The sequence below is a fragment of the Kickxella alabastrina genome (genome assembly GCF_025024165.1).
Source record: "Kickxella alabastrina strain RSA 675 chromosome Unknown BX661scaffold_17, whole genome shotgun sequence".
Classification (NCBI taxonomy): Eukaryota; Fungi; Kickxellomycota; class Kickxellomycetes; order Kickxellales; family Kickxellaceae; genus Kickxella; species Kickxella alabastrina.
The window spans coordinates 241,403-264,693 of NW_026251488.1; the positions used below are offsets into that span (position 1 = coordinate 241,403).

General features: G+C 47.5%; 9 protein-coding genes and 1 non-coding gene across 10 annotated transcripts; 5 read left to right on the forward strand and 5 right to left on the reverse strand.

Moving 5' to 3' along the window:
- Positions 1-3,331: 3,331 nt before the first annotated feature.
- On the forward strand, positions 3,332-5,103 carry BX661DRAFT_185066 (uncharacterized protein). The gene has a single exon (XM_051536673.1). It carries the CDS (start codon positions 3,426-3,428, stop codon positions 5,037-5,039), a length of 1,614 nt encoding a protein of 537 aa, XP_051390373.1. The 5' UTR covers positions 3,332-3,425; the 3' UTR covers positions 5,040-5,103.
- Positions 5,101-6,072, reverse strand: BX661DRAFT_185067 (ribosomal protein S5 domain 2-type protein). The gene has a single exon (XM_051536674.1). The coding sequence runs from the start codon at positions 5,999-6,001 to the stop codon at positions 5,156-5,158; it is 846 nt and encodes a 281-aa protein (XP_051390374.1). The 5' UTR covers positions 6,002-6,072; the 3' UTR covers positions 5,101-5,155.
- A 168-nt stretch (positions 6,073-6,240) lies between these two features.
- BX661DRAFT_185068 (uncharacterized protein) lies at positions 6,241-7,672 on the forward strand. Its single transcript, XM_051536675.1, has one exon. The coding sequence runs from the start codon at positions 6,709-6,711 to the stop codon at positions 7,462-7,464; it is 756 nt and encodes a 251-aa protein (XP_051390375.1). The 5' UTR covers positions 6,241-6,708; the 3' UTR covers positions 7,465-7,672.
- Positions 7,673-8,990: 1,318 nt separating this feature from the next.
- Positions 8,991-9,609, reverse strand: BX661DRAFT_185070 (uncharacterized protein). The gene has a single exon (XM_051536676.1). The coding sequence runs from the start codon at positions 9,432-9,434 to the stop codon at positions 9,168-9,170; it is 267 nt and encodes an 88-aa protein (XP_051390376.1). The 5' UTR covers positions 9,435-9,609; the 3' UTR covers positions 8,991-9,167.
- Positions 9,610-12,527: 2,918 nt separating this feature from the next.
- On the reverse strand, positions 12,528-12,876 carry BX661DRAFT_199513 (uncharacterized protein; the record flags this gene model as incomplete). Its single annotated transcript, XM_051538336.1, has 2 exons — positions 12,528-12,648; positions 12,710-12,876. 2 exons carry the CDS (start codon positions 12,874-12,876, stop codon positions 12,528-12,530), a joined length of 288 nt encoding a protein of 95 aa, XP_051390377.1.
- Positions 12,877-13,863: 987 nt separating this feature from the next.
- BX661DRAFT_185071 (uncharacterized protein) lies at positions 13,864-15,505 on the forward strand. The gene has a single exon (XM_051536677.1). It carries the CDS (start codon positions 14,070-14,072, stop codon positions 15,453-15,455), a length of 1,386 nt encoding a protein of 461 aa, XP_051390378.1. The 5' UTR covers positions 13,864-14,069; the 3' UTR covers positions 15,456-15,505.
- Positions 15,506-16,072: 567 nt separating this feature from the next.
- On the forward strand, positions 16,073-17,565 carry BX661DRAFT_185072 (major facilitator superfamily domain-containing protein). Its single transcript, XM_051536678.1, has one exon. It carries the CDS (start codon positions 16,136-16,138, stop codon positions 17,543-17,545), a length of 1,410 nt encoding a protein of 469 aa, XP_051390379.1. The 5' UTR covers positions 16,073-16,135; the 3' UTR covers positions 17,546-17,565.
- BX661DRAFT_185073 (Alpha/Beta hydrolase protein) lies at positions 17,566-18,781 on the reverse strand. The gene has a single exon (XM_051536679.1). The coding sequence runs from the start codon at positions 18,737-18,739 to the stop codon at positions 17,630-17,632; it is 1,110 nt and encodes a 369-aa protein (XP_051390380.1). The 5' UTR covers positions 18,740-18,781; the 3' UTR covers positions 17,566-17,629.
- Positions 18,782-18,886: 105 nt separating this feature from the next.
- BX661DRAFT_t78 lies at positions 18,887-18,959 on the forward strand. Its single transcript has one exon. It is a non-coding gene; the product is annotated as a tRNA-Ala (tRNA).
- A 2,638-nt stretch (positions 18,960-21,597) lies between these two features.
- BX661DRAFT_185075 (uncharacterized protein) lies at positions 21,598-23,275 on the reverse strand. The gene has a single exon (XM_051536680.1). The coding sequence runs from the start codon at positions 22,928-22,930 to the stop codon at positions 21,635-21,637; it is 1,296 nt and encodes a 431-aa protein (XP_051390381.1). The 5' UTR covers positions 22,931-23,275; the 3' UTR covers positions 21,598-21,634.
- Between the last annotated feature and the right edge of the window lie 16 nt (positions 23,276-23,291).

Sequence of the window (23,291 nt, forward strand, 5' to 3'; positions counted from 1 at the left end):
CCGACAGCCGGCAGCCGCGCCGAAATGTCGCGGCGCCGGATCAGCGCGCGCACCGGCACCAGCTGCGCATACGCCACGGCGTCGCCGGCGAAAAGCCGCTCGACCGCGGCGCCGGCGGCTGCGCCGACCAGGTCGCTGTCGGCCGTGGCGGCCAGCAGGCGGCTGTCGTCCAGCCGCTCGAGAAACGCCGCCGCCAGCCGCACCAGCCGCAGGTGGCCGCTGTGGCGCGCAACGATGGCCAGGTGCATGCGCGCCAGCGCCTGCAGCACGTCGGTGCGCTCGGCGTCGAAGAGCTGCTGCGCGTCCAGCGCCTCCGCCGCCAAAAACACCAGCGGCAGCAGCCGCTGCGCATCGTCGATGTTGCGCGCCACCAGCGGCGCAAACAGCGCCTGCCACAGCGCGGCTTCCGGCTGCTCGGCGTCGGCGTCCGCCGTGCGGTGCGTGCGCAGCCGCCGGGCCCGCGCCGCCCGCTGGCGCTCGCACACCCACACGGCAAGCGCCTGCAGCAGCGCGCACTCCTCGGCCGGAAGCAGCGCAGCGTGGTCGTGGCCGAGCATCTCGGCCAGCGTGCCGAGCGCCGCGCCGAGCTCGGGCATCTTGTGCCAGAGCGCCTGCGCCGCCGCAGCGACGCGCGGCTGCACGGCGCCGGCGCCGGCTGCGGCGCCGACCGCCGCCTCGATGGCCCCGTCCAGCGCCGTGGGCGATGGCCCGCCGGCCGCCGCCTGCAAAAGCTGGTGCTCGTCGCTGCCGAGCCCGGCGGCGGCTGCCGGCGGCGCGCTCCACAGCTCCTCGACGCTCGCCGCCGCCTGCTCGGCCACCCAGCCGCTGTGCTCGCACGCCGCCTCGCCCGCCGCCGGGCGGCTCAGCAGCGCGAGCCGGTGCAGGAACGCGCCCAGGCACCTGAGCAGCTCGCGCGTATGCTCGACGCTGCCGGCCTCGCGCGAGCCGCCGCCGCCGCCGCGCCCAACCCAGGCGTCGCGCAGCCACCAGGCGACAAGCTCGGCCGCCGCCGCACGCACCGTCACGTGCGTGTGCGCAACCAGCGGCGCCAGCAGCCGCAGCACCGAGTGGCGCGGGCACGCGCCCAGGTCGCCGGCGTCTGCGTCTGCGTCTGTGTCTGCGTCTGCGTACAGCGGCTGGATGCCAGCCAGCGGCCCAGCCGCGCCCGGCTGCGCAGCGCCCTCGGCGTGCTCCCGCGGCTGCTCTGCCTCCGAGCCGCTGCTGCTGCTGCCGGACTCCTCCAGCAGCTGCTGCGACAGCGAGTGGCTGTACGTGCCGCGCTTGCCCGCCTTCTTGCGCCTGCCGCCGCCACGCTTGCTCTGCCTGGCCTGCTTTGCGGGCGCGCCGCTGAGGTCAGCATCTGGGTCGAGGTATCCGAGCCGCGCCAGCTGCGCAAAGAGCTTCAGCGCAGCCACCTGCACTTTGGTGTCGACGTCGCCGGCCGCCATCTGCACGAGCCGCGGCAGGAACCGCACGATGAACGGCCGGAACCCGCCCGAAATAACATCTGCCGCTGCCGCTGAGTCCGCCGCCCCCACGGCGCCGACGCCCGCGCCAACGGCGCCCGCCACGCCCAGTGCCTTTCCGGTCAGCAGCGGGCCCAGCGCCGCCGCCAGCGCCGCCTCGCGCACGCGCGCATCCTTGTCGTTCAGCGACCAGCCCAGGTACCGGAGATACTCCGTCGCCAGGTACGCTGCCGGCAGCGCCCGGCACCAGGACGCCAGCGGCACCAGGCACTCTGCGCGGATCACCGCGTGTACGTCGCGGTATCGGTAGATGAACACCGTGTCGTAGATGGCCTTGAACGCTGCCTCCGCTGCCTCATCCTGCTCGCCCAGCGCGCCAATGCGGTCGCGCAGCCTCTGCTGCGCATCCGCACGCACTCGGCTGCCGGACTCCAGCTGCCGCTGCGTAGTCTGTAACTGCTGCGCCGTGTGCGCGCGCACGCTGACCAGCGCTGACTGCACGGCGAGCGATGCCAAGGTGGCTGCGTGGCGGAATGGCCGGTAGGCTGAGGCCGCCATGGCCACGAGCCACTGCAGCAAAACCTCGGTGAACGGTGACAGTCCGTTGTCCTCGCTCACGTGCGCAAACACCAGATGGTGTTGGCCGTCGATGACCAGCCGCTGGACAAAATCCAGCGCCTGTTTGCGCTGTCTTCGGTGCTCCTTTGATTTTCCCAGAAGCAGCTCCTCATTGGCCTCAGTGGTGGTGGTGCTGTGCTTCAGTGCTGCAATCGACTGCGTCTGCAGCCGCTCAAGCTGCTCTGCAATGCCCTCAGTCTCGTACACAGTGCCATGGGGAATTTGTCCGGGGCAGCCGGCGAGCTTGATCAGAAAGTTAATCAGCTCGCCCGTGCTCGCCTCGTCGTCCGCGCGGTACGCCTCGATCCAGTCGCTGACGACCTGCGCGACCGCCACGTTGTCGTCCAGCACGGCATTAAACAGCTCCGACGACAAGGCATCTGTGGCTGCCGCCATGGCCGACTGCTGCTGCTGCTGCTGCTGCTGAGCCCTGCCCCCAGCCTTCTGCTTAGCTGTTTTTCTGCTGCCCTGCGGCGTCCTTGGTGCTTTCTTGGCCACCGCCCTCTGCTTTTCTTCAAAGTCACTGTTGTCGTCATCGCTGTCGGCCTGCTCGCTCTCCTGATCGCTCTCCTGATCGCTCTCCTGATCGCTCTCCTGCTCACTGTCACTTGTCGTACCGATGCGCTGGGTGGTGCGCGCTGTGCGCTGGCGCTTCTTGTTTTTGCTCTTGCTTTTGCTCTTGCTTGATGCTGCTGGTGGCTGTTGTGCAGGGAGTGGCGAGGCAAAGGCGCTGGCTTTGGTGCGTTTGCGTGGCGTTGTGGCTGTTGTTGTAAGGGGCGATGATGTAGGCACCGGAATTGATGCTGCCAGTCTCTCGGGCGCCCTGGTGACGCGTGCCGATCTGCGTGCCGGTGTAGCCATATTGTTTTTTTTTGTTTATTTGTTGGTGAAAATGTAATTTACCAGAAACAAGGAAAGAAAAAATAAGGAAAAAAAGGTAAACAAGTCAAATGTCTATCTTTTTTATGTTGCTGCGCGTTCTTTTTCAATTAGCTCGCGGATTTTGCTATATACTATGTGTTTTTTTTGCGTGTTTTAGCTGTGAACAAGGAAACGCGTTGGTGGGGGGTGTTTTTTTTTGGAACACGCGTATCATCAATGCGAAATTTCGCTCTCTGGCTGATCTGGTGATCAAAACCAACCATCCGTTATCAACTAAACTACAAGCGACAAAATGCAAGAAGCGATCATCGACTGTCGACGTCGATATTCCCTCTCCCAAATGATCTCTATCTCTTTCTTTTTACCTCGATGTTTCCTCTGCCCACTCTTCACTTTTCACTTTTCACTTTTTTTCTCCACTAATCACTCCCTCTTCTTTCTTTGTAAATACACAAAAAGATGGCCACGCTCGACTCGGCCATCCGCCTGTGCTTTGTAACAGGAATCCTCCTACTGGTCGTTTTGCTGGGATTACTTGCCGTGCGAATGCTCACGCTGGGCTCGCAAACGCACCAACAAAGCAACCGCTCGCGCATCCAAGCCAGCACAACCCCAGATACCAGCGCACACCCTGCCTACTACATCGGCTTTTTCCACCCGTTTCCGAACGCTGGCGGCGGCGGTGAGCGCGTCCTCTGGACAATGATCCAGGCGCTCCAAACCAAATACCCATTCCTGGTCAGCATAATCTACTCTGGCGACCAAATACCCCTGGGTGAGTTGCTCGCCAATGTGCGCGAGAAATTCGGCCTCGAGATCCGCCCAGAAACCATATATGTAGTGGAGCTGCGCAGCTGCTGGTGGGTGGTGCACCGCTTCCGAAGGCTGACGCTTTTGCTGCAGAGCCTCGGATCAGTTGTTTTGGCCAGCGAGGCCCTGCATGGGTTCTGCCCGGATGTTTTTGTCGACACTGTTGGTTACGCCTTTGCGTATCCGCTCGTGCGCCTGGTCGGCAGCGGCAGCATCCCGGTGGTCGCTTACACACACTACCCGACTATCAGCAGCGACATGCAGACGCTCGTGGCATCGCGCGAAGCCGGCATTGCCAACGACCCTACAGTGGCCGCCAGCCTATTGCTCACCCAGCTCAAGCGCCTCTACTACACCCTGTTCGCCCATATGTACGCCTTCGCCGGCTCATTTGCTGCCACAATAATGACGAACTCATCATGGACGCACGCGCATATTATTGCGCTGTTTGGGAACCCGAGAATGACTCGGATTGTGTACCCGCCATGCGACACCGCGAACCTCGCTGGGTTTGCGCTCAGCCCCAGGGTGCCTGCAGTGGTGTCGCTGGCGCAGTTCCGCCCGGAGAAAAACCACGAGGTACAGGTGCGCGCCTTCGCCAGGCTACTCGCCGACTGCCCGCAGATGGCTGCCCCGAAACACTGGATGATGCCTGCGGACAACGACAACCTGGACTTCCCTGTGCTAGTGATGATCGGCGGCGCACGCAATCTCGCAGACGAGGCGCGCGCCGAGACCCTGCGGCAGCTGGCCGACTCGCTGGGCGTCGGCCGCCAGGTCAAAGTCGTTGTGAACGCACCCTGGGACAACGTCCTGCAGTGGCTGCGCCGCGGCTCCGTTGGCCTGCATACGATGCGCGACGAGCACTTCGGCATCAATATTGTGGAGATGATGGCTGCTGGGCTGCTGACTATTGCGCATGATTCGGCTGGGCCAAAGATGGACATTGTCACGCCGGCTATTCGCTGCCAGGATACCGGCGCTCCCCCGCTGCTCCCTGATGTGGAGCAGCAGGAGCGGTGCTTGAGAGAGGGCGGAGGCAGTGGGTTTCCGGTGGGCATGGTTGCGCGCTCTGTGGATGAGTTTGCTATGATGATGCGCGTGGCCTTGACGGCCTCGGATACTCTACGGGAGGCCATGCAGTGTGCTGCAAGGGCCTCGGTCACCGCAAAGTTCTCTGAAGACGCTTTCCGCACGGCATTCTACCGCCGCTTCGACCCCGTGCTCAAATGGCTAGACATCCAGCAGTTGGACTCCGAATGATTCGTACGAACAAAAACAAAATAAAATAAAATAGTAGGATCCAATTACTTTTCTGTACTTTAATCAAATCAAATCAAATCAAATCTAAACCAACGCCAAAAAAAATTCATGCTGTATTACTTGTTGCTGCTGCTGCCTTTCAACGCAGCATTGATGGCGTCGCTGATTTCATCGGCCTTTGTCAGCGCCACTTGGGTGCACCTCTGGATCTGCTCAGGCGAAAGCGGCACGCCTCCGGCCTTATTAAGCGCGCAAATTTCCTTATGCGCATTCAGCGTCACTGTGAAGCTCGCTGCCTGTGCCTGCTCCTCCAAAAGCGATGGATCTAGCACTGCCAGCTCCCCGAGCGCTCCCAAAAACGCAAAGCTAACGCACACCGGCGTATGATGAATACTCAGCGGCACCGGGTTGCGCTCCCTAGGATCATGAATAATCGCCTCCTCGCCCTGCACAGTGACATCCGGGCGACGGAAATGCCTCAAGGCAACAATAGCAGCAGCCGCCGCCGCATCCATCAGATTACCGCCATGGTCGAGGAAATGCAAATCAACCCGCACCGTCCACACTTTAACGCCTGCCAAAATACACAGAGCTTCTGTGTCGATCGCCCGGCTCTGCCGAATTACGCGCTCGACCATACGGGAGATCGCCACTTCTTGGGCAGAAACCCGGCCGCCTGAGGAGGCGTCGAGGTTGGGCGCAGCGAGGTTGGAGAGCTCAGAGCTGAATTGAACTAGACCTTCGGTTGGCCGGTCGGGGGAGGGCCGGGTGACTTCGCAGGAGACTCGGGCGAGTACCCGGGTTTGTCCTAGCTGGACTTCGGCTAGACCCGGGGTGGGCCCGCAGCTGATACGCAGCGTGCGGTAGTCATAGATACCGCGTCCGTCCACGCGCACGTTCTTGCGCAGCGCTTCCAGCACAAACGCCGTCTCAATATTCGAAGGTCCAATATCAACAACCATTATTTTTCAAATAGAAAAAACGGGAATAGAATATGTGTGTGACAAAAAAAATTGAAAAAGTGAATTGAAATGAAATAAACGAGTATGAAAAATATCAAAAAAAAATATCGGCGAAATAATTTGAGGCCCACTGCACAGGCTATCACTGCCTATAAGTTGTGGGGAAACCCTCACGTGTCAAAGCACGCTTTCCCTTATTTTTTTCAAGTGGAAGGTGCATAATGGTGATTCATTCTCTTTCACACCTTTGGTGCCGCACGCATCGGACACGCATACCCGAGCGTCTCGAGCTCATGTTCTCTCGCACGCGTGCTATTCTTAAAAATCATATCTGTCCTGGCACCCGTCGTGTGCAAATGCCACATATGCAGGCGAGTATTAATATCGCGGGCCATCCAATAATGCACCGCGGTATTCATATTAAAGTCGTCCATCCACAGCCGGTCATAACAGTCCTTGCGCTCGCCGCACGTCTGGTTGACAGCCACAGGGTCAAGGCCAAAGCATTGAGGGTTGACTGACGCGTGCTTGATAAAATGATATGCGTCATAGACCATTATTTGCAGCCGACCTCTGGGATTCGCAGCAGGCTTATGTGCAGAATCAATATTGGTATCGCGTTTTTGCATTGGCTGGTGAATGCCGTTGCCAGCAGTGTGCAGGGCTAGGCGTGGTGAGGCGGCTTTGGGCAGCGGGTGGCCGCCGTTATGCTCCTTGGGCGCTGTGTATGTGCGTGGCAGGTCAACTGTAATGTAATGGGTAATGGGGGAGGCTGCCCGCGTGCGGTGGTTTGGCAGGTAGTGCGGCGGGTGGAGGGGCGCCAGCTGCGCGCTGTTGGTCATCGTCGAATGTCCAATTTTGCTGAACCGGTTGAGAAGACCCTGTGGCAGATCGTGCGTGATTCTCTCAGTAGCTCTCCTAACCTCCCTCTGCACCTCCCTCTTCTCATGCTTTATCACCAATGGCGAGTCCTCAATGGGAGGCGGCGTCAACACAAGTACCTGAAGAACCTTGTTGTGCGACTCGCGCTCCATCTGCAGAATATCTTGGAATATAGACTCTTGAATATCCTCGACCGTAAACTTTGTATTGTTTCCACCTTTGCCCAGCGCCAGGCAATCATTGGCACCCGTCCAGATCGTATACAGGGTTTTTTGGGGATCCGCATACCCAGTGTTGCGCGACTTGAGCATAAAACCACGCACCTGCTGCTTTGTCCCCGGAATCGTATGCCCCAGGAGATTGCCCTGCCACAGTGCGTTATCCGAAGACGCTCCGCCGTGCGCGAAATTGCGCATTTTTATCTTGCCCAATCCGCCCAAATCCAGAATAAGGTTGTCAATCCAATTGGGTCCGTTAGTAAATCGGTGGTGCCAGTAATAGGGCTCGCTCGGGTACTTGCCCTCGGTGATGTGTGCTCCATTGCCGCTGTCCGAGTAGTTGTCGCCAAAGGATATTATTGACGACCATGGCGACGGAATATTGTGCCAGCGCCGCTTATGGTGGTTGATGTTGGCCAGCCGGCAGCTTATTATCACTACGGTCACCAGTGTGACCAGTGGGTATATTGCGTACGTGTAGTCGCTGAGAGAGATTTTTGGTCTGACCCACATTGTATGTTATTTATTATAATAGAGTGCTCAGTTTATATGTATTTGAAATTGATGTGGATATGGATGAAAAGATAAAAAATAAAAGAAAGAGTCAATTTTTCATATCAATTTTTTTCCTCCTTGCCAAAGTTGTTTTTGGTACTATTTTTGGTAACTGGATGTATATTTATTTTGTATTTTAGTAAATGGAATGACATAAATATAGCTCAAGGTTCTGTTTTTTTCAGAGTGCAACTGCACATTAAGTTAGCAACACATTGAAAAATAGATTCAACTAAAATAATAAAATCCGCAATTATTGTGTATGTGTATGTGTGGGGGGAGGGAAGAAAAATAAAAATAAAAGCTAATTATCGGCAACATTCGAGCCTTGCTTCTTTGTTTACTGTCAAATTGTAAATTTGCAGTAACCATTTGGCTGTCTCGTTATTTTTAAATGGTAGTTATGTTTCTCTTTTCTTTCTGTGGAAAATGGTGGATTTACGTAAAACAGAATAAATTTATTGAATCTTTAAATAAAATTTGAGCCTTGAATTTGACCTACAATATAAAACATAATGTACAAAAAAGAAAAGCGGTCAATACAAAAACAACAAATATTTGAGCGAGCGAGCACGCACAAGAATGTAAAAGAACAACTATCGAGTTTGCTATTTTCACGGTTGCTGTCAGAGTTGATTGCCTATTCATGTTGCCTGTCGCCAGTATTTTGGTTACAGGCAACCCTGTTGAATATTTACTGCAATTTTTTTACCATAATTCAACAACCGCAAAAAAGGCATCTTCAAAAGCCCCCTAGCCTAGCACTCTCGTGTGTGTTGGTCCCGACAAATGATCGCAAGATACAATACGCAACAACAAACAGCATGATATGCATCGGCTAGAAAACATCTCGACCTTTGCAGTCAAAAAGACTATTTTTATTATCTCATTAGCTTTGTTTTTACTCACCAAGAGGTCGCAGAAGAGAGACTAGAAAACAACTCAAAATTTTTAAAGCTGACCAAAACGACCTCTCACAACCTTGAATTGCTGTTTCTTTTCTGACGCTGGGCGGAAACTGAAGGCTCCCAGTCCAGCCAAGCAATTTATCAAACCACAATATAAAATTGCACATGCTGTAAATGACCTTGCAATTGCACAAAACCAACTAGAACGCTACATACGCTATATGTCATGTTGACCCATGTGGTGCCCAACACACATTTCAAGCCATTATCTTCCCTTTTCAAGAATCAAGATCGCCCTCATGGCCACTATACACATTTCTGTTATTGCTGGCTGACATCAAGGAACACCATGATGTTTACAGCGCTGCCCACACAGCGCTGCCCCCTTTTTCAGTTTGAAAAGTAATTTTTAAGACTTGAATATATCGATTTAGACCCACATTTTTATAGAGCACGACAACCCACACCAGACTCATATAATATGTGTAGCACGTTTGCCTATTCCCGCTTGATATTCAACATATTACTGACTGACCCACCTACAGCCCCCAGTCAACCGAGTAATTGGAGCATAGCCTGGTGTTTCCATCACTTTTACTCCCTTTATAACAAAAGGGTTTGGTTCCGGGTGAAAACCATGCCGCAAGGCCATTCTGGGCTGCCCAAATGGCTTTCATTCCTGCTAGACCTCAAGCAGTGAAAAAATAAGGCCATACATAACACGACAGCTAGCAAAGAAGCACAAACACAGAACAGGAGAAAAATGAGTGCGGGACAAGGATTGCCAAAATAAACCTGGTTGCATCCACTTATATGGCCCAGCAAAAAAACAAGCTTTAAGAGGAGGCTTATACTGTTCCAATAGTGCATTTGGCAGCTGTATCAAATACCACAATATCCATGTCATAAAGCCCAATACCAGAACAATAGGAAGAAAAGCCAAAGGTTGTGTAAAAAGTATGCAACCTCCACGCAGTCATTGGAATTTACCTTGAGACATAAGTGTAAGAACAGGAAATAGTCATAAAATAAAAGTGCAAGTGAGGCAGCCTGAGTGAAGTAAAAAGAAAGAATGGTCCAGAGTATGTCTCTCCTTTTGAATAACAACTTCTCAGGTTTTGCCATTTGGTGACAGAAGAAAGATTTTCTCTTATTTTCCGCGTGTTTTCGGTTCTAAGAAAACTGGTTAGACAGCTCTTGTTATTTTCATTGTTGTATTAGAATGTTCCGCAAATACCAGATAGCATAATTCATTTGGAATGTTTTTTGTCCATCAAATAATTTTCCGCACCAAATATTTGCCTGCTCAAAAGGAATAACAGCCACCAGGTTTAAAAATTAAAATATAATTTGGCGCTTTGAAGTATGTGCTGCCCACAGCAAAAAAGTTTCACTGTTGGAGAAATTAGCTGTTTACCGAAATCCAACCAAATTTAACAAATACCTTGATAGGAAATTTTGTGGGGGCTGCACGCACTTATCATTGCCCATTTCTGTTTTTCAGTTTTGCACAAATAATCAAAAAAATGCCACCAAGCCAGAAAAGTGTTCTCACACACGTAATGACTGTCATTTGTGCCATTGTTTTTGGAAGCTATTCAAACGATAAAATCAGTTTATTTTTGCAAATGAGGGCACAATTGTAAAATAAAAACAAACAAGCAATATTATCATTAAACAGCTTTGCAAAGAAAAACCAGGAATGCAAAAAATAGGCGTTTCCAAGTTTTCGCAAGCGCAATCCTTGTCAATTAAATTTTATCCACATATTAATTGCTTTCAACTTTTCATGGTCAAAAAAGGAAAATCAAAACTTGGTAATACATATGTATTACCAAGTTTTTTAATCTATGCATAACTTTCGAAGTATTGGTACCAAAAATATCTACATTATTATTTGTCAACAGTAATGTAGTGGCAGCCGCATAATATTACATTTTATAATAACCAAGAAAGCAACATCAATTTTTCTGACGACAATATGAGGAAAGGTGAAATATTCGAGAAAATTATTTTCAAAATAAAATTTTATATGCCACAATATTTGGATTTAAGCCGCTTCTTTTTCAAATAACCTATAGTGCGCTCTCATAAACAGACACCCAATGGCATATTTGTTTTGTTTACATAAGCCGTTCAATTCAATGCCTGAGTTTGTTTTAATTTTACAGTGTGCCACATTTAGCACTGTTCGCTGTTTTCTGTTGTTTATTTAGGAAAATAAAATTTAGTGGGATTGGGGTCAATGGGCGGTGAAAAAGAAAAAGAAAAAAAAGATAAAAAGAATTGATGGATCGGTGGATAGGTGGATGGGAAAATGTGCCCATAAAGCGCCAGAAACAATGTACCGCTTTAATTTTTTGAAAGATTGGTTAACGGGATATTAATTTCCGGTTTCAAATAAATTGAGCGAGAGTGTAGTATAGTATAAGTCGGATGGTGTTTTTTCTGATTACCAACAGCAAACGGTAAATACAAGACATGAAAAGCAGCATTTTTATGTGAGCTTTTATTTTTGGCAATCCATGCTTATGCGCACACACACCAGCAGTAACAAAAAATGCATTCGTATTTTTAAGCCCGTCGGTTAGGTGCAAGATAACCATGGTTACAATTTTAACTATAAATTAATTTGGGTTGTGCGATTGATATATTCAATAATTGTCTGCAAAGAAAGCGGAGCAGAAAAAAGATAGTAAGGGGGAAGGGGTGGGGTTATTTGTATTTTTCGGGTTTAAACTGGTGAATAAAAATAAAAATAACTGTTTACAAAATAGCATTGTCGAATGCATTGCATAAATTTTTCATCCTAACCGACATGGGAAAAATGCACACTTTTTGATTGTTTATTAAATGGCAACAGTCGTTTTTCCCGGCCAGTGTGGAGAAAAAAGACTTGGAATTGAAAACAAGATTGATTGCTATTTGGGCATAAGGGGCTTTTAAATATCAATTAAAAAATAAGAGGAGAAAATAAAAATAAAAATAAAAATGTAGTCTCAATGGTACATAATGCTTATGATGCCGAAATAGATTATCACATAAGCTCATCTGAGCTGAGAGGCCACGAGTTACTGTATTAATGCCGAATAGACATTTATACAGTAGCATTTGAGGGGTTTTTAAATTGCACGTAAAAGAACAATTAGGGAAGATTCAGTAGGAGGCTTCCTGGAAGGAAGTCCGGGAATTTAGTATAATAAAATATTTATTGATTAGTCTTTTGAGCAATGAACTATTGGGGTATGATTCTAGGCTTTTGGCAAGTGGTGTGGCCAAGATCACGGTCTCTGTTTGCCTGGATTAGGTCGACTGTGCTTGCAGCTAAAATTGTTGACTTGTTTTGACACAACCCCGTCGGCCAAGATGCAGCCCTTGCTCTTGACTAGCTTTCTAGCAATTCTGTTAGAAAGCTAGTTAGGGGGTGTTCACCGTGTCACAATTAAAGAGGGACAGAATATGACAATCCTGGCTGCTCTCAGACCAGATTCTTTCAATGGCATAGCGTATTTTAACCATTGGTCCTAGGATTGTCAAAGATGGGTTGCAGAGGTTTTATGCGAGATGTTATGAGAAAAAGGTAAATAAATGATTGAAGAATTCATTTCACGTTCTCGTCTTTTTATACAAACTGTCGATATCTACAAAATAAACAAAAAATTGGAGAATACGCTAAAAATAAATCCCTAAATAAAAAATAAGCATTGATCTTGATATATCGCTGCCAAAATTTTTAAAAGCAATCATTTTGATATGATAAATTGTTGCAAAAAAAGATAGGTAAATTTGTCGACGCAAATGAATTATCAAAACATATACTATACACCATGTGAATATAGAGACGGCACAATCATAGATTAACCAAAAGCAACCAAAAATAGTTTGCTTGACTGACAGCAAACTTGCGGTTCTTGTCCATCGACGTCTCTCAATTGTCCAGATGAATTATTTGCTCAAAGGAGATTACACTCCTGATGTGTGGCCGGATGCGTTATTATGGCTGGCAATCAATGTCCGACTGACTACAGCAAGTGGGTCCTTAGTGATGGTATTGGCCATAGCAGCCAGGCAGTGGGCCTTGTAGCTGTGGATGCAGCTAGAAAAGGTTGGGAAAAATATCCTGGTTCAGCATGAATTTCAAATACAGCTGCTTCTTAAACAGGTTGTTCTGGTTGGCCATGCTTATAGGCATGGTGCGGTGGCAGCCAATGCCGCCCTCGTCTTTTACACCAGCATCCTCTTCCATTAAGTCACTGACCACCTGGTTGATGATGTGCAGGAGCTTTTGCAAAAGCTGTATGTTCCTCTTCATGCTAAAAAATATCCTTGGAAATGAACACAAAGCTCTCATAGTCCTTGTATATGTTGTGCTGAAAATTCTTGGACGCCAGTTTGCGCGCCTACTCTATCATCTTGCAAAACTGCAACAACTTGCCTTCCAAAATCGCCTTGAGGAGTTCCTTTAGGTATTATTTGGCCTGGAGCTTGGATCTGGTCAGTCAACTAAGCGAGCCCCTGGGCATTTTACCATTGGATGCTTGGCTAATGTAGTTGGTATCATGGGGCAGGGTGCAAGCTGCCGTTCACATATAATGCTTTTCCCACTATCTAGGATCTATGCATATTTGAAAACATTTGCATAAAGATTGAATTGCTGCCCAGCTGATCAATCCAATCAACCCTGTAAACACAAAGAGCTCAAACTATTAAAATGGTTAATCTGGTGTTACATCCCCGACCAAATGGCCAGAGATATTAGGTAAAAATGCAGTTGTAGCTCGGTTGTTATTTCCAATATTTTGACGTTTGAGTTGCCCTGCAATTAGTCGATAATTGTCGGGCTCACAGTCGAGATATTATGCCAACTGATGTTGTTTGCTATTGTCACATTATTCACCTTGCATACTCCGGGTTATCGTTGGCTTGAGCGTCTCCTTGATTTGTATTGTGTTTTCAACTTATCTAAGCGAATGCAACAATATGTAGGTGGAAATCTCTCTTCTCACACTAACTTTTTTCTCTATTTCATTTTTACAATGAATTTATTTTATTATGTTAAATAACCCACACTTTTAATTTACAATTCTACTTTGAACTTGGTATCAAGAATACTTCTAATTGGTCAAATATTTACAAAAGGAAATAAAAAATTAATAAATCCTGAAAATCCACATTGTTTTCTTTTTTTGCCTCTTTTCTTTCTGCAGGTCAGCTGAAAGGGTGTGTGACCATATTTGACGACGACAAAAAAATCAACTTAACTTTGATAAAAAAAATTTATTGCTCACACGCTATTTGTCTTCATTTATGCACTATACATTGTTTTTACGCTCTTTTTGGCTTTATTTGACTTTTCAAACCCTATTTCTGTTGGGGACGTCAGTATACTTTACCTCTTGCCCTTAAGCCTGCCAGGTTCTCACTTTTTTTCCTTGCTCTTTTTTGAATATTTTTATTTCGTATTTTAACGACCACTTGGTACTTTACCATATACACAACTTTATAATGAACTTTGCACACACAACACAACCACTATCACCAGCAACACCACCACATTCACCCCGAGACACCAGCGGCTGGCTCCGCCGTCGCAACCCACTGCCCGCATCGTTTTCCAAACCCAGTACCCCTCCCCGGCGAAAGCACTACGATGCATACATAAGGTCACTTGACAACAATTCCACAACGGCAGACTTTTCTTGGGACACCGACACCATCTCCGTGCGCAGCCAAAGCCCCAACAGCTCATTCAGCTACGACAGCCACGACGACTCACTGCTTGCCATTCAGTCCAAGCAAAAGCAACACCAGCGCACAATCAACGAGCTCAATCTCAAACTCGAGGCCAGAGACTTTGAAATCGCCCGGTATATCGAAAACATTGACCAGCTTGAGGAGCAACTAAAAACCGCACGACTCAGAGCGGCAGCCGACAACAAGCGCGACGAAGAGCGCGACGAGTATATTACGTGGTACGAGGAGCAGCTGTATGCAAAATGCACAGAGCTAGAGGCCCTGGAGAACGATCACCGACTGGCGCTCCAGTCGTCTCTCCAGTCGGCCGAGGTGAAGCACCAGAGGGTTGTTGATGGGCTAATGCTCAGGATTTCAGAAGCTGAGGATAGGTCGAGGAGACTGACTGTATGCTCCGATGACATGTACAGGGAGCTCGAACAGACCAAGACCGATATCAAATACCAGCATGAGCGCGAACTCCAGGATGCCCGGCTGGCTCTTTTGCGTGAGAAGCGGGTGTCATCGGACCTGCAGGATAAGCTAAACAATTATGCTGTGCATATCGACGAGCTGAAGTTGCAGGTCCAGACGCTTACGCTTGCACTGGCTTTTTACAGGGACCGCGAGTTGGACAGCAACCCTGCGGACGAATTGACTGCTGTTTCGGGCATGTCGCTATCGCTGCATGTTGAAATGGCACAAGCGATGCAAAATACCGGCCACTCGGATTCAAATAAAAATCAAGTATTGGCCGGTGCTAGTGCTGTGCCACTTGACAGCAGATTTTCTTTATTTAATACTTCTGCTAATGTCGGCCATGTGTTGGCCGGCTACGCCGCTGAGGATGCCTGTTTTCAAGTCGGCGGAATTCGGCCAATTCCACTCGAGCAGAAGAAGCACAAAAGTGGCAACATGTTGCCGGCATCGGCTCCGGCTCCGGCTCCGGGAGGTACTATATACTGGCTGGCTGTGTACGTGCACATGGTCTGGTCATTTTACTTAAGGCTATGGATCATGCCTCTCTGGCGCCTGGCGTGCTTCTCCATCGGCATCCTAGTTGAAATTATGGCGTGCAGACCGCTTGGTCGTCTGCTGCTCATGATTATGCTGATGCCGTACAATGTGTCCAGGCGGATTCTGCACAACAAAAAATAAGCACAAGTGGGCGGAGATTTCTCATATTTTTTATATTTTTCTTTGTTCGTATCAATCAATGTTTTACTCTTGTGTTTTGATGTATCAGCTATCAATGCTTGTTCAAATAAATAAATAAAGGACAGTAACTTAGCTTGACATGGCTTAGAAATGGGGGAGTGTAAGAGTAAGTAATCGAATGTTTGAAATGTGATTAATGTCCACAATGGTCCAATTTATCTGTAAAACCGAGTGCACGCTATCCCGAGCTGCATTGTTCCTGTAAAATAATATTTTAATGGGACAAGTTTATTAATACTATTGTTGTCATAATTCTAACGAAAAACGAGGCAAACCACCATCCTCTGTGGCTTGTTTCACAAAATTAGCCTTGGCAAATAAAAGCACCAGGACCATACACAATGCTACTTCTGTTTATAACATGCTATACCAATATGGACATTGGCCGCATATATTGTGTATTTTGCTTATTTCAGAGAGGCAGAGTATTCAATATCATTCGATATCTTGAATGCCCTTGATTTCTTGTTTACCTTCTTCCTCGCTTTTGCCACACACATGTATAAATAAAATTGAGGAAGCCATACATTTTTGCACTTGACCAACCTTTATTTCCACATATTTGTAAGCAGCGCTACTTATTATTGTTTTATATTTTCTAATTTCCAAATTAGTCTAAAATGATGCCACGTCACCATAGCCCGCTGGCACAGGTTTTAATTATCAGCGCCGTGTGCTTTCTTTGTCCAGGCATGTTTAATGCATTAAACGGTCTGGGCGGAGCGGGTCAGTTGGACATGCACACAACCAGCAATGCCAACACTGCGCTCTACGCGACATTTTGCATATTCAGTTTAGCCGGCGGCGGGATAGTCAACGTCTGTGGAGTGCGGTATACCACTGCCATATCATGCCTCACATACGCCATGTACACTGGGTCATATATCTACTACAATAATACAAGTAACGGCGGCCTGACAATACTTGCCGGTGGCATTCTGGGTATTGGCGCGGGGATCCTGTGGACCGCCCAGGGCGTCATCATGGTATCATATCCAGCCGAAGAGGAAAAGGGCAAGTTTATCTCTATATTCTGGGTAGTCTTTAATCTGGGCGGTCTGATCGGTGGCATTCTGCCATTTGCCATTAACTATTACCACTCTGGCACGTTGACCGATTCTGTCTATTTTATCTTTGTCATCCTCGAGTGTGGCGGCTCTTTGACTGCTTTGTTTCTGGTTCCCCCAGCAAGCGTTGTTCGTGACGACGGCTCACACGCCACTATTGTCAAAGGGCACAACGCGAAGCGCGAGTGTCTGGAGGTGATCAGATTATTTAAAAACAAATGGATGCTGCTGCTATTACCCATGTCATTCACATCCAATTTCTTCTATGGGTACCAGTTTTCGCAATATAACGGATCCATTTTTACTCTGCGCACCCGAGGATTCAACAACCTGCTGTACTGGGGATCGCAAATTATTGGCTCCTACGTGCTCTCCCTGCTACTTGACTATTCAAAATGGTCACGGCGGCGGCGTGGAATGTACGCGCTGATCATTACAGGTGTGTCTTTTAACGCCGTCTGGGCGTGCACCCTGGCGGTTCAGCTGCGGTATACCCGTGGAGGCGAGTACACGGATTACCCTGGCGGCCTGATTGACTTTTTAGAAACTCCACGAGCAGCCGGACCTATTACGCTATATTTTTTTATGGGCATGGTTGACTCTTGGTATCAGAACATTGCCTACTGGATCATTGGCACCCTGACCAATGACGCGCATATTACGGCTCGGTATGTCGGATTTTATAAGGGTATCCAGTCGATGGGTGCTGCTGTCTCATGGCAGATTGGTGCGCAGGAAATACCGTTCATGAATCAGTTAATTGGGAATTGGATGCTTCTTATTTTATCGCTGCCCACCATGGCATATACGGTTACTCAGGTGGAGAACTGGGCCCTGGATGACCAGATGTTGAGCTCATCGCCAGCGCTGGACAATGACTCTATATTCAATCGCAGCTTTGGCTGGAACATGTCGTCGACACATATTGTAAAATCTTCAAAGACAAACGAGATTATTATTTAGTTTGTTTTGTTTTGTGTAGTTGTAAAAGTTTATAAATTATTCAAGTATTTAAATTAAATATCGCCAAGCGAGTTTGATCGCTCATTAGTTTTGTACAAGGAATACTGGCGGCTTTGACTCTGGCACCTGTGTACCAAAATGCTCGGATATGATTTTGCGCAGGTTGTCCGTGCCGATGCTCAGGTGTTTGCCAGGCAACAGCACAAAACTCAGCCGATTGCTTTCATCGAGCTCGCGCAAGCCCAGCCAGTCCTCGGCATACATCTGTGACTCGTGCAGGCTAGTCTCATTGCCTCTTTCGTCGACAAAGCCAAACCACGATGACGCAGCCGGGTAAATCATGTTGTCCTCGCTGAACCTGACCAGAACCATCTTTTCTAGCGCCCGGATGCGCTCGCCGTACGCCTTGTCCCTGTGCTCTGCGATCTCGCCATTGATGTCGGGCAGAAATATGTTGTGCTGCAAGTACTGGTCCAGCCTCCGCGGGTCCTTAAAGTACTGCGCCTGGATGACATGGTCCCTGACATACCACGAGTACACGCCGCGCGCAGCCAGCTGACGCATCCAATTGCACAGCACGTCGCCCTCACTGGCGCATTCGGGCACCCTAGCCACTCCCGAGTGCGGCGACCCGAATGTGACCAGGGCACGCGCGCTGATGTTCGGGCATCTCTCAATCAGCGCGCGCAAAAACAGCCCGCCCTGTGAGAACCCCATCATGTTGATGCCGCGGCCCTGCAGCTGTGGGATTTTTGTCAGGTCGCTGCACACACTGTCTACCTGGCTGTTGAGATTGCCAAAGAACCCCGCATTGCGGTCTGCGCCCTCGCTGGACCCAAGCCTGACTGAGTGCACAAACACGCCGGGCAGCTCGTCCTTGATTGTCTGCGCGACTGCGCCCATTGTGTTGTTGTCACAGCAGGTATCGCCCATGCCATGCCAGATAACAACGGGAAGCGGCAAATCGCCAGTGTCTATGTTGTGGTTAGACGCAGCGCCCACTGGCCTAGTTGTCAGCAAAAGCGCAAAGAGCAGGTTCAAAAGCAGTAGTGCGTAGTGCACTTTCATTGTATAATTTTTGGGTGAGAAAAACGAAAGTGAAAACGTAAAAAATGGAAAATAAAACAAAGGAACAAAATTTCCGAAAACAAAGCAGACAAAGAAAATATATAAAACTATTGCGAATGTCCGCATTCAAACGCTGGCTGCTTTGGTGGTTTTGTGGGTGGCAGTAGCAGCACGAGAAAGATGTAATGGTCTGCCAAAACAGTAAAATAAGCACAATTGACCATGCAAAAATGGGCAAGAATGAATTATGCGGAAAACAGTACTATTAGATTAGGGGGTTTAGCTCAGATGGTAGAGCGTCCGCTTTGCATGCGGAAGGTATGGGGATCGATGCCCCAAATCTCCACAAATTGGTTTTTTTTTGCCTATATTTTGCACTTGTTTATTTTTGTTGCGCGTGAATGGTTTTTCATGTATTTCTTTTTAAAAAATGGGTTTTTGGCAAGATGAGCAGGCAAAGTACTGGGTTGTTTTAATTTAATTAATGGCACACCCTGTTGCAACAATTTGTCATTATACAAGTGCTACACAATTATTTCTACACATGTGAATAAATGTCCAAATGAATGAGTTGTTTAAATTTTAATAAATTACACTGTTGGCCGCTCGTTTAAAAGTCAGTTGTCATGCTTGCCACCGACTTTGCAGACTTGTAGAAACATTTTGTCAAGATGCTGGTAGATAGTGAATATCTTGCGTTTCTGAATTGAACGATTTGCCATGTGATAATAAACAATCGGCCCATGCGATTATAGTCACACACATAAAACCTATTGTATGAAAAGATGCGGCTATTGTCTCATTCCAATAAAACACAATTATGCCTGCTTTTATTGGAAAAAGTGAGCTTGCATTTCAAGTGAAATGAATTGATGAATCGTCACTTGATAGAGCTCACTACATCAGGCAGTAATAACAGCTGTATGGCCAGCTCGGTGCTATTTAAACCTGGGATTTGCGCTTCAACTTTCTTAATTTCTCTCGGCATTTTACCTGACCATCATTTTATATTTTTACATTTATTTATTTATTGCTGAAAATTTCTACTTTTGCCAATGGTTGAATACGCGTACTGCCGCTACCACAACTTGTTGCACGGAAACAGCACTTTGGTGATAACGACAGACATGTTAATCAGTGACGTGTACTCGCTTTTGAACGACATTGCGCCCAGCAATGCTCGAATAAATTCGATATTGTACTACGGCACAAACGAAAAGGTTGGAATACCTCTGGAATACAACAGCACGCAGCGCTTTGCAGACATTGCCAACCGTGATGAGGGCGAGCTTGAGTTTATCGCCGAGCCAGAGAGTGGAATAACAGAGACTGTGCACTATAGAATAGTGCGCTAACCAGGCGATTTTAATATATAAACATGCACTTTCGAGGGACAAAGTGCGCGGGAAGGTCCTGCATGCAGGGCCTTATTTTTTGTGTTTGAGAGAGAAAATAGATATATTGTACGAAATACAGAAAAATACAAAACATGAAATAAAGTTAATGATTAAGATTAATCGTCTGCCGCGTCACCCTGCCCATCATGAGTTGTTCTATTGCAGAACATGGCTATGTTCCCCTATAACAAAAGGTATTCAGACCTGGGTCTAATTGCCTGGCGATGGAAGTGTTTGCCAAGGGTGTTAGTAAAATTAAACTCGAGCACCCGATCTGGCAACTAGAGCGTCAGTCGTGGCCAGATAGCTAGTGTGCATATCTGCCGTTTTCATTGCTGTTTGTCCGTGGCCACTTTGGAAATCTATTATTTTTGTCTTGTCGCGGATTTGGTATTCGGGATGTTTGTTGAGATTGGAGTCTCATCAACAATCGGGGTTTCGCAGGCGTCAAGGATTCCCTCATTTCCTGTTCAATCTGTAGGTTGCACCGTCCTTTGTACCAGTCGTGCTGTTTTTTTTACAATCTTGTTTACAAAACCAATGTATTTTTTGGGTGCTTGAATCATAGGATTTTAATTAGCATTGTGCGCCTGTTCTCTGCCATTTTTAGTTATATATTTTTAAAGCAACCAACCGCGTGATTTTAGCATTTTTAATTTTAGCATTAGAAATATTAGTATTAAACCCATTTATTAAACTCCCATCTGTCTAACACTACCACAATAGTGCTCTCTCGCCTCCACCCCCTCTCATACCAACACAGTTCTAAAACTTGAAAAGTAAATTCGGGCAATAAAAAATAAAACGTTAAATGGTAGCATAATATTTACTATATTACAAGCCTTGCAAGTGTGCAGTCAATTTTCCAGACCGCCAGACCAAATAGGTTGTTAGTATTCGGGAACTGCTTTTCCCATTTTTAAAGTTGTTGACCACCATGGGCTTGACAACTCAGAACTATAGACATGCTTGGTTTTTAAATGTGCAAAAAACGGCACACCTGTATTTAAGACTGCTGGATTTGTGCGCACTTTTAATTGTAATGTTCGAGAGTTCCAGCCTTGATAGTGCACAGCTTGCATGTCTTCTCCAGGCCCTTGACCATGTGGAAAGGTTGCAACGCTGTAAAACCATACCATATACAATTGGACAGAGCAGTGGTATATGTTTGGGTTTTAGAAGAGTCTTGTGGGGTTGCTCTCATCAGCGCAGCCTCAGTGATCTGTGCAGCCAAGTGCCTATCACTTGGTATGTACTCCTTCAGCAAGGTGCCTCCGATATAACACAATATTTAAATGGTCCATTATCACGCATCGCTTTTCTATTTGCTTGGAAATGAGTGCAACAAGCCGTCACTGATATAATTAAAAACTAACTAAAGCCAAACTATATGTATATTTAGAAACATTGTGTGATACAAGGAATTGCAGCTTGTCTCCGGCGATTGATTAATGCATCAATCGCTAGTTAATTCTCTACTTGGATATGCGGGAACTCATGCGCATACATAAATACTAATGAATATGAACAGTGGAGGCTGTTCATCCCTTAGCTTTCTTTTAGTTCATTTTGTTCAATATATGTTCTGTTTTATTTTTGGAATGCTAAATATTTATTTTTATTACTAGAGCAGCTGGCGCTCGTTCAAATCAAGGTGTTCTAAATGTATTTCACGGGCAGCACTTAACTTGAGTGGCGGCATAACTGCAGCCCTGGTAACTGAAATTGGCGTGTGCAGCTGTGGCTCAGCCAACGGCAACATGTAGCGATCAGGGCAGTCAGACGCAATGTTTTTGTATAATAGCAAGGGGCTTTCCGGAGGTTGGGGATAATTGGCGTGTGCATTATCCCCAGAGTAAAAGTTTTTGTTCTCATAGGCAATCTCGTTCATAGTATAAAAGGCCCCAGCATTCCTGTTATCTGCTGTGCTTGACATCAGCAGCGTGCTGCGCATGTTGTATGAATTTGAAGACTCATGCTCGTTAGCCATACTTGCGTTAGAATCGACCTCATACTCCTTCTGCAGTCCGTCCTTGCGCAGCTTGTAGATCCACTGGTCGAGGTATCTCTGTCGATAAAACATGCACTTGTAGAGGCATTTGCCCATGATGAGCCACCACAGCGAGTTAGTTGCAATGTGATCAATGGACGTGACGAATATGCGCAGATAAACTTCCAGAGGATACTGAGGACGCGAGTAGTTTACAACCGTTGCAGTTAAAAGTACAGTAAACATGATCGCGCATGTAGCCATCATCTCGCGCCCTTCGTTGAACGAGCTCTTGATGTTGCGAATCATCCAGTGAGCAGCTACCACTATGAACAGGCTCAACCAGAGAAACACAAACAACAAGGCCAAAAATGTATTATGAAACTCGCAGAGATCAATGAACTCCGTGTACTCTGTTGTTATTGCAGGCTTCAAGAACTGCAGAATCAATCCTACAATAACCGCGCATATCCAGTACAAAAAAAAAGGCAAGTAAAGGCCCATGCCGTGGTACGGCTTAAACAGGAAAAATACGCGGTACAGCCCATAGGCCCTCAGCGCAATCAGCGAGCACATGCCTCCCGCGCCCAATAGAACTCGCATCCACATACCAAATGTCTTGCAGTTGATCAGAGGTGTGTTTGCCAAAGGCAGGTGTCCATTGGACTGCAGATCACCAATAAACCACACAATCGATACTGTCATAAGCAGTGTCATGATAATAACGTTTTTGGACTTGATTGGGGGGTAGTTCCTGTTCCACAGCATGTATACGACCGCCAGAAAGTCAATTGAATAGACGGTCGAAATGACGATGAGCATAATCAGATCTGCTTTGCCTCGCGGATCCACTAATACATCCATCGTCTCGGCGACTTCCTGACGCTGAAGCTCGCTCTCAGTCACGGTGAATGATAGCTGGTTTCCCATGCTTTAAGTGAGTATGACGAACAGTATGTAGAAAAATTAAAAAAATAATGGTTAAAGTTATGTTTGGCAGTAGGTGAAAAAATATAATGTCGCGAAATTGTGCTAATGTAAAAATGGAAGGCAAATGGTATCAGTATGAATTAAAGTCTAGCTAGTGGTCATATAAGGTAGGATTTTTGTGGGGCTTTATACTAACCATATAAAACATGCGCGCATGCTAGTTTTCTTAGAAAGTAAGCAAACACCCTTTATATTTTGTTTGCTTGTTTTGTATGATACACCGGCACTATGGCTGAGTAGCGCAAAATCTCCTCACTATCTACACTTATTATTTTATTTAAAAACGTGCAAAATGTCAAAA

What these genes read in the sequence shown, in the direction of transcription:
- BX661DRAFT_185072 (XM_051536678.1), top strand. Translation starts at nt 16,136, where the DNA reads ATGATGCCACGTCACCATAGCCCGCTGGCACAGGTTTTAATTATCAGC.
- BX661DRAFT_185066 (XM_051536673.1), top strand. Translation starts at nt 3,426, where the DNA reads ATGGCCACGCTCGACTCGGCCATCCGCCTGTGCTTTGTAACAGGAATC.
- BX661DRAFT_185071 (XM_051536677.1), top strand. Translation starts at nt 14,070, where the DNA reads ATGAACTTTGCACACACAACACAACCACTATCACCAGCAACACCACCA.
- BX661DRAFT_185075 (XM_051536680.1), bottom strand. Translation starts at nt 22,930, where the DNA reads ATGGGAAACCAGCTATCATTCACCGTGACTGAGAGCGAGCTTCAGCGT.
- BX661DRAFT_185070 (XM_051536676.1), bottom strand. Translation starts at nt 9,434, where the DNA reads ATGCACTATTGGAACAGTATAAGCCTCCTCTTAAAGCTTGTTTTTTTG.
- BX661DRAFT_185073 (XM_051536679.1), bottom strand. Translation starts at nt 18,739, where the DNA reads ATGCGGACATTCGCAATAGTTTTATATATTTTCTTTGTCTGCTTTGTT.
- BX661DRAFT_185068 (XM_051536675.1), top strand. Translation starts at nt 6,709, where the DNA reads ATGCTCCTTGGGCGCTGTGTATGTGCGTGGCAGGTCAACTGTAATGTA.
- BX661DRAFT_185067 (XM_051536674.1), bottom strand. Translation starts at nt 6,001, where the DNA reads ATGGTTGTTGATATTGGACCTTCGAATATTGAGACGGCGTTTGTGCTG.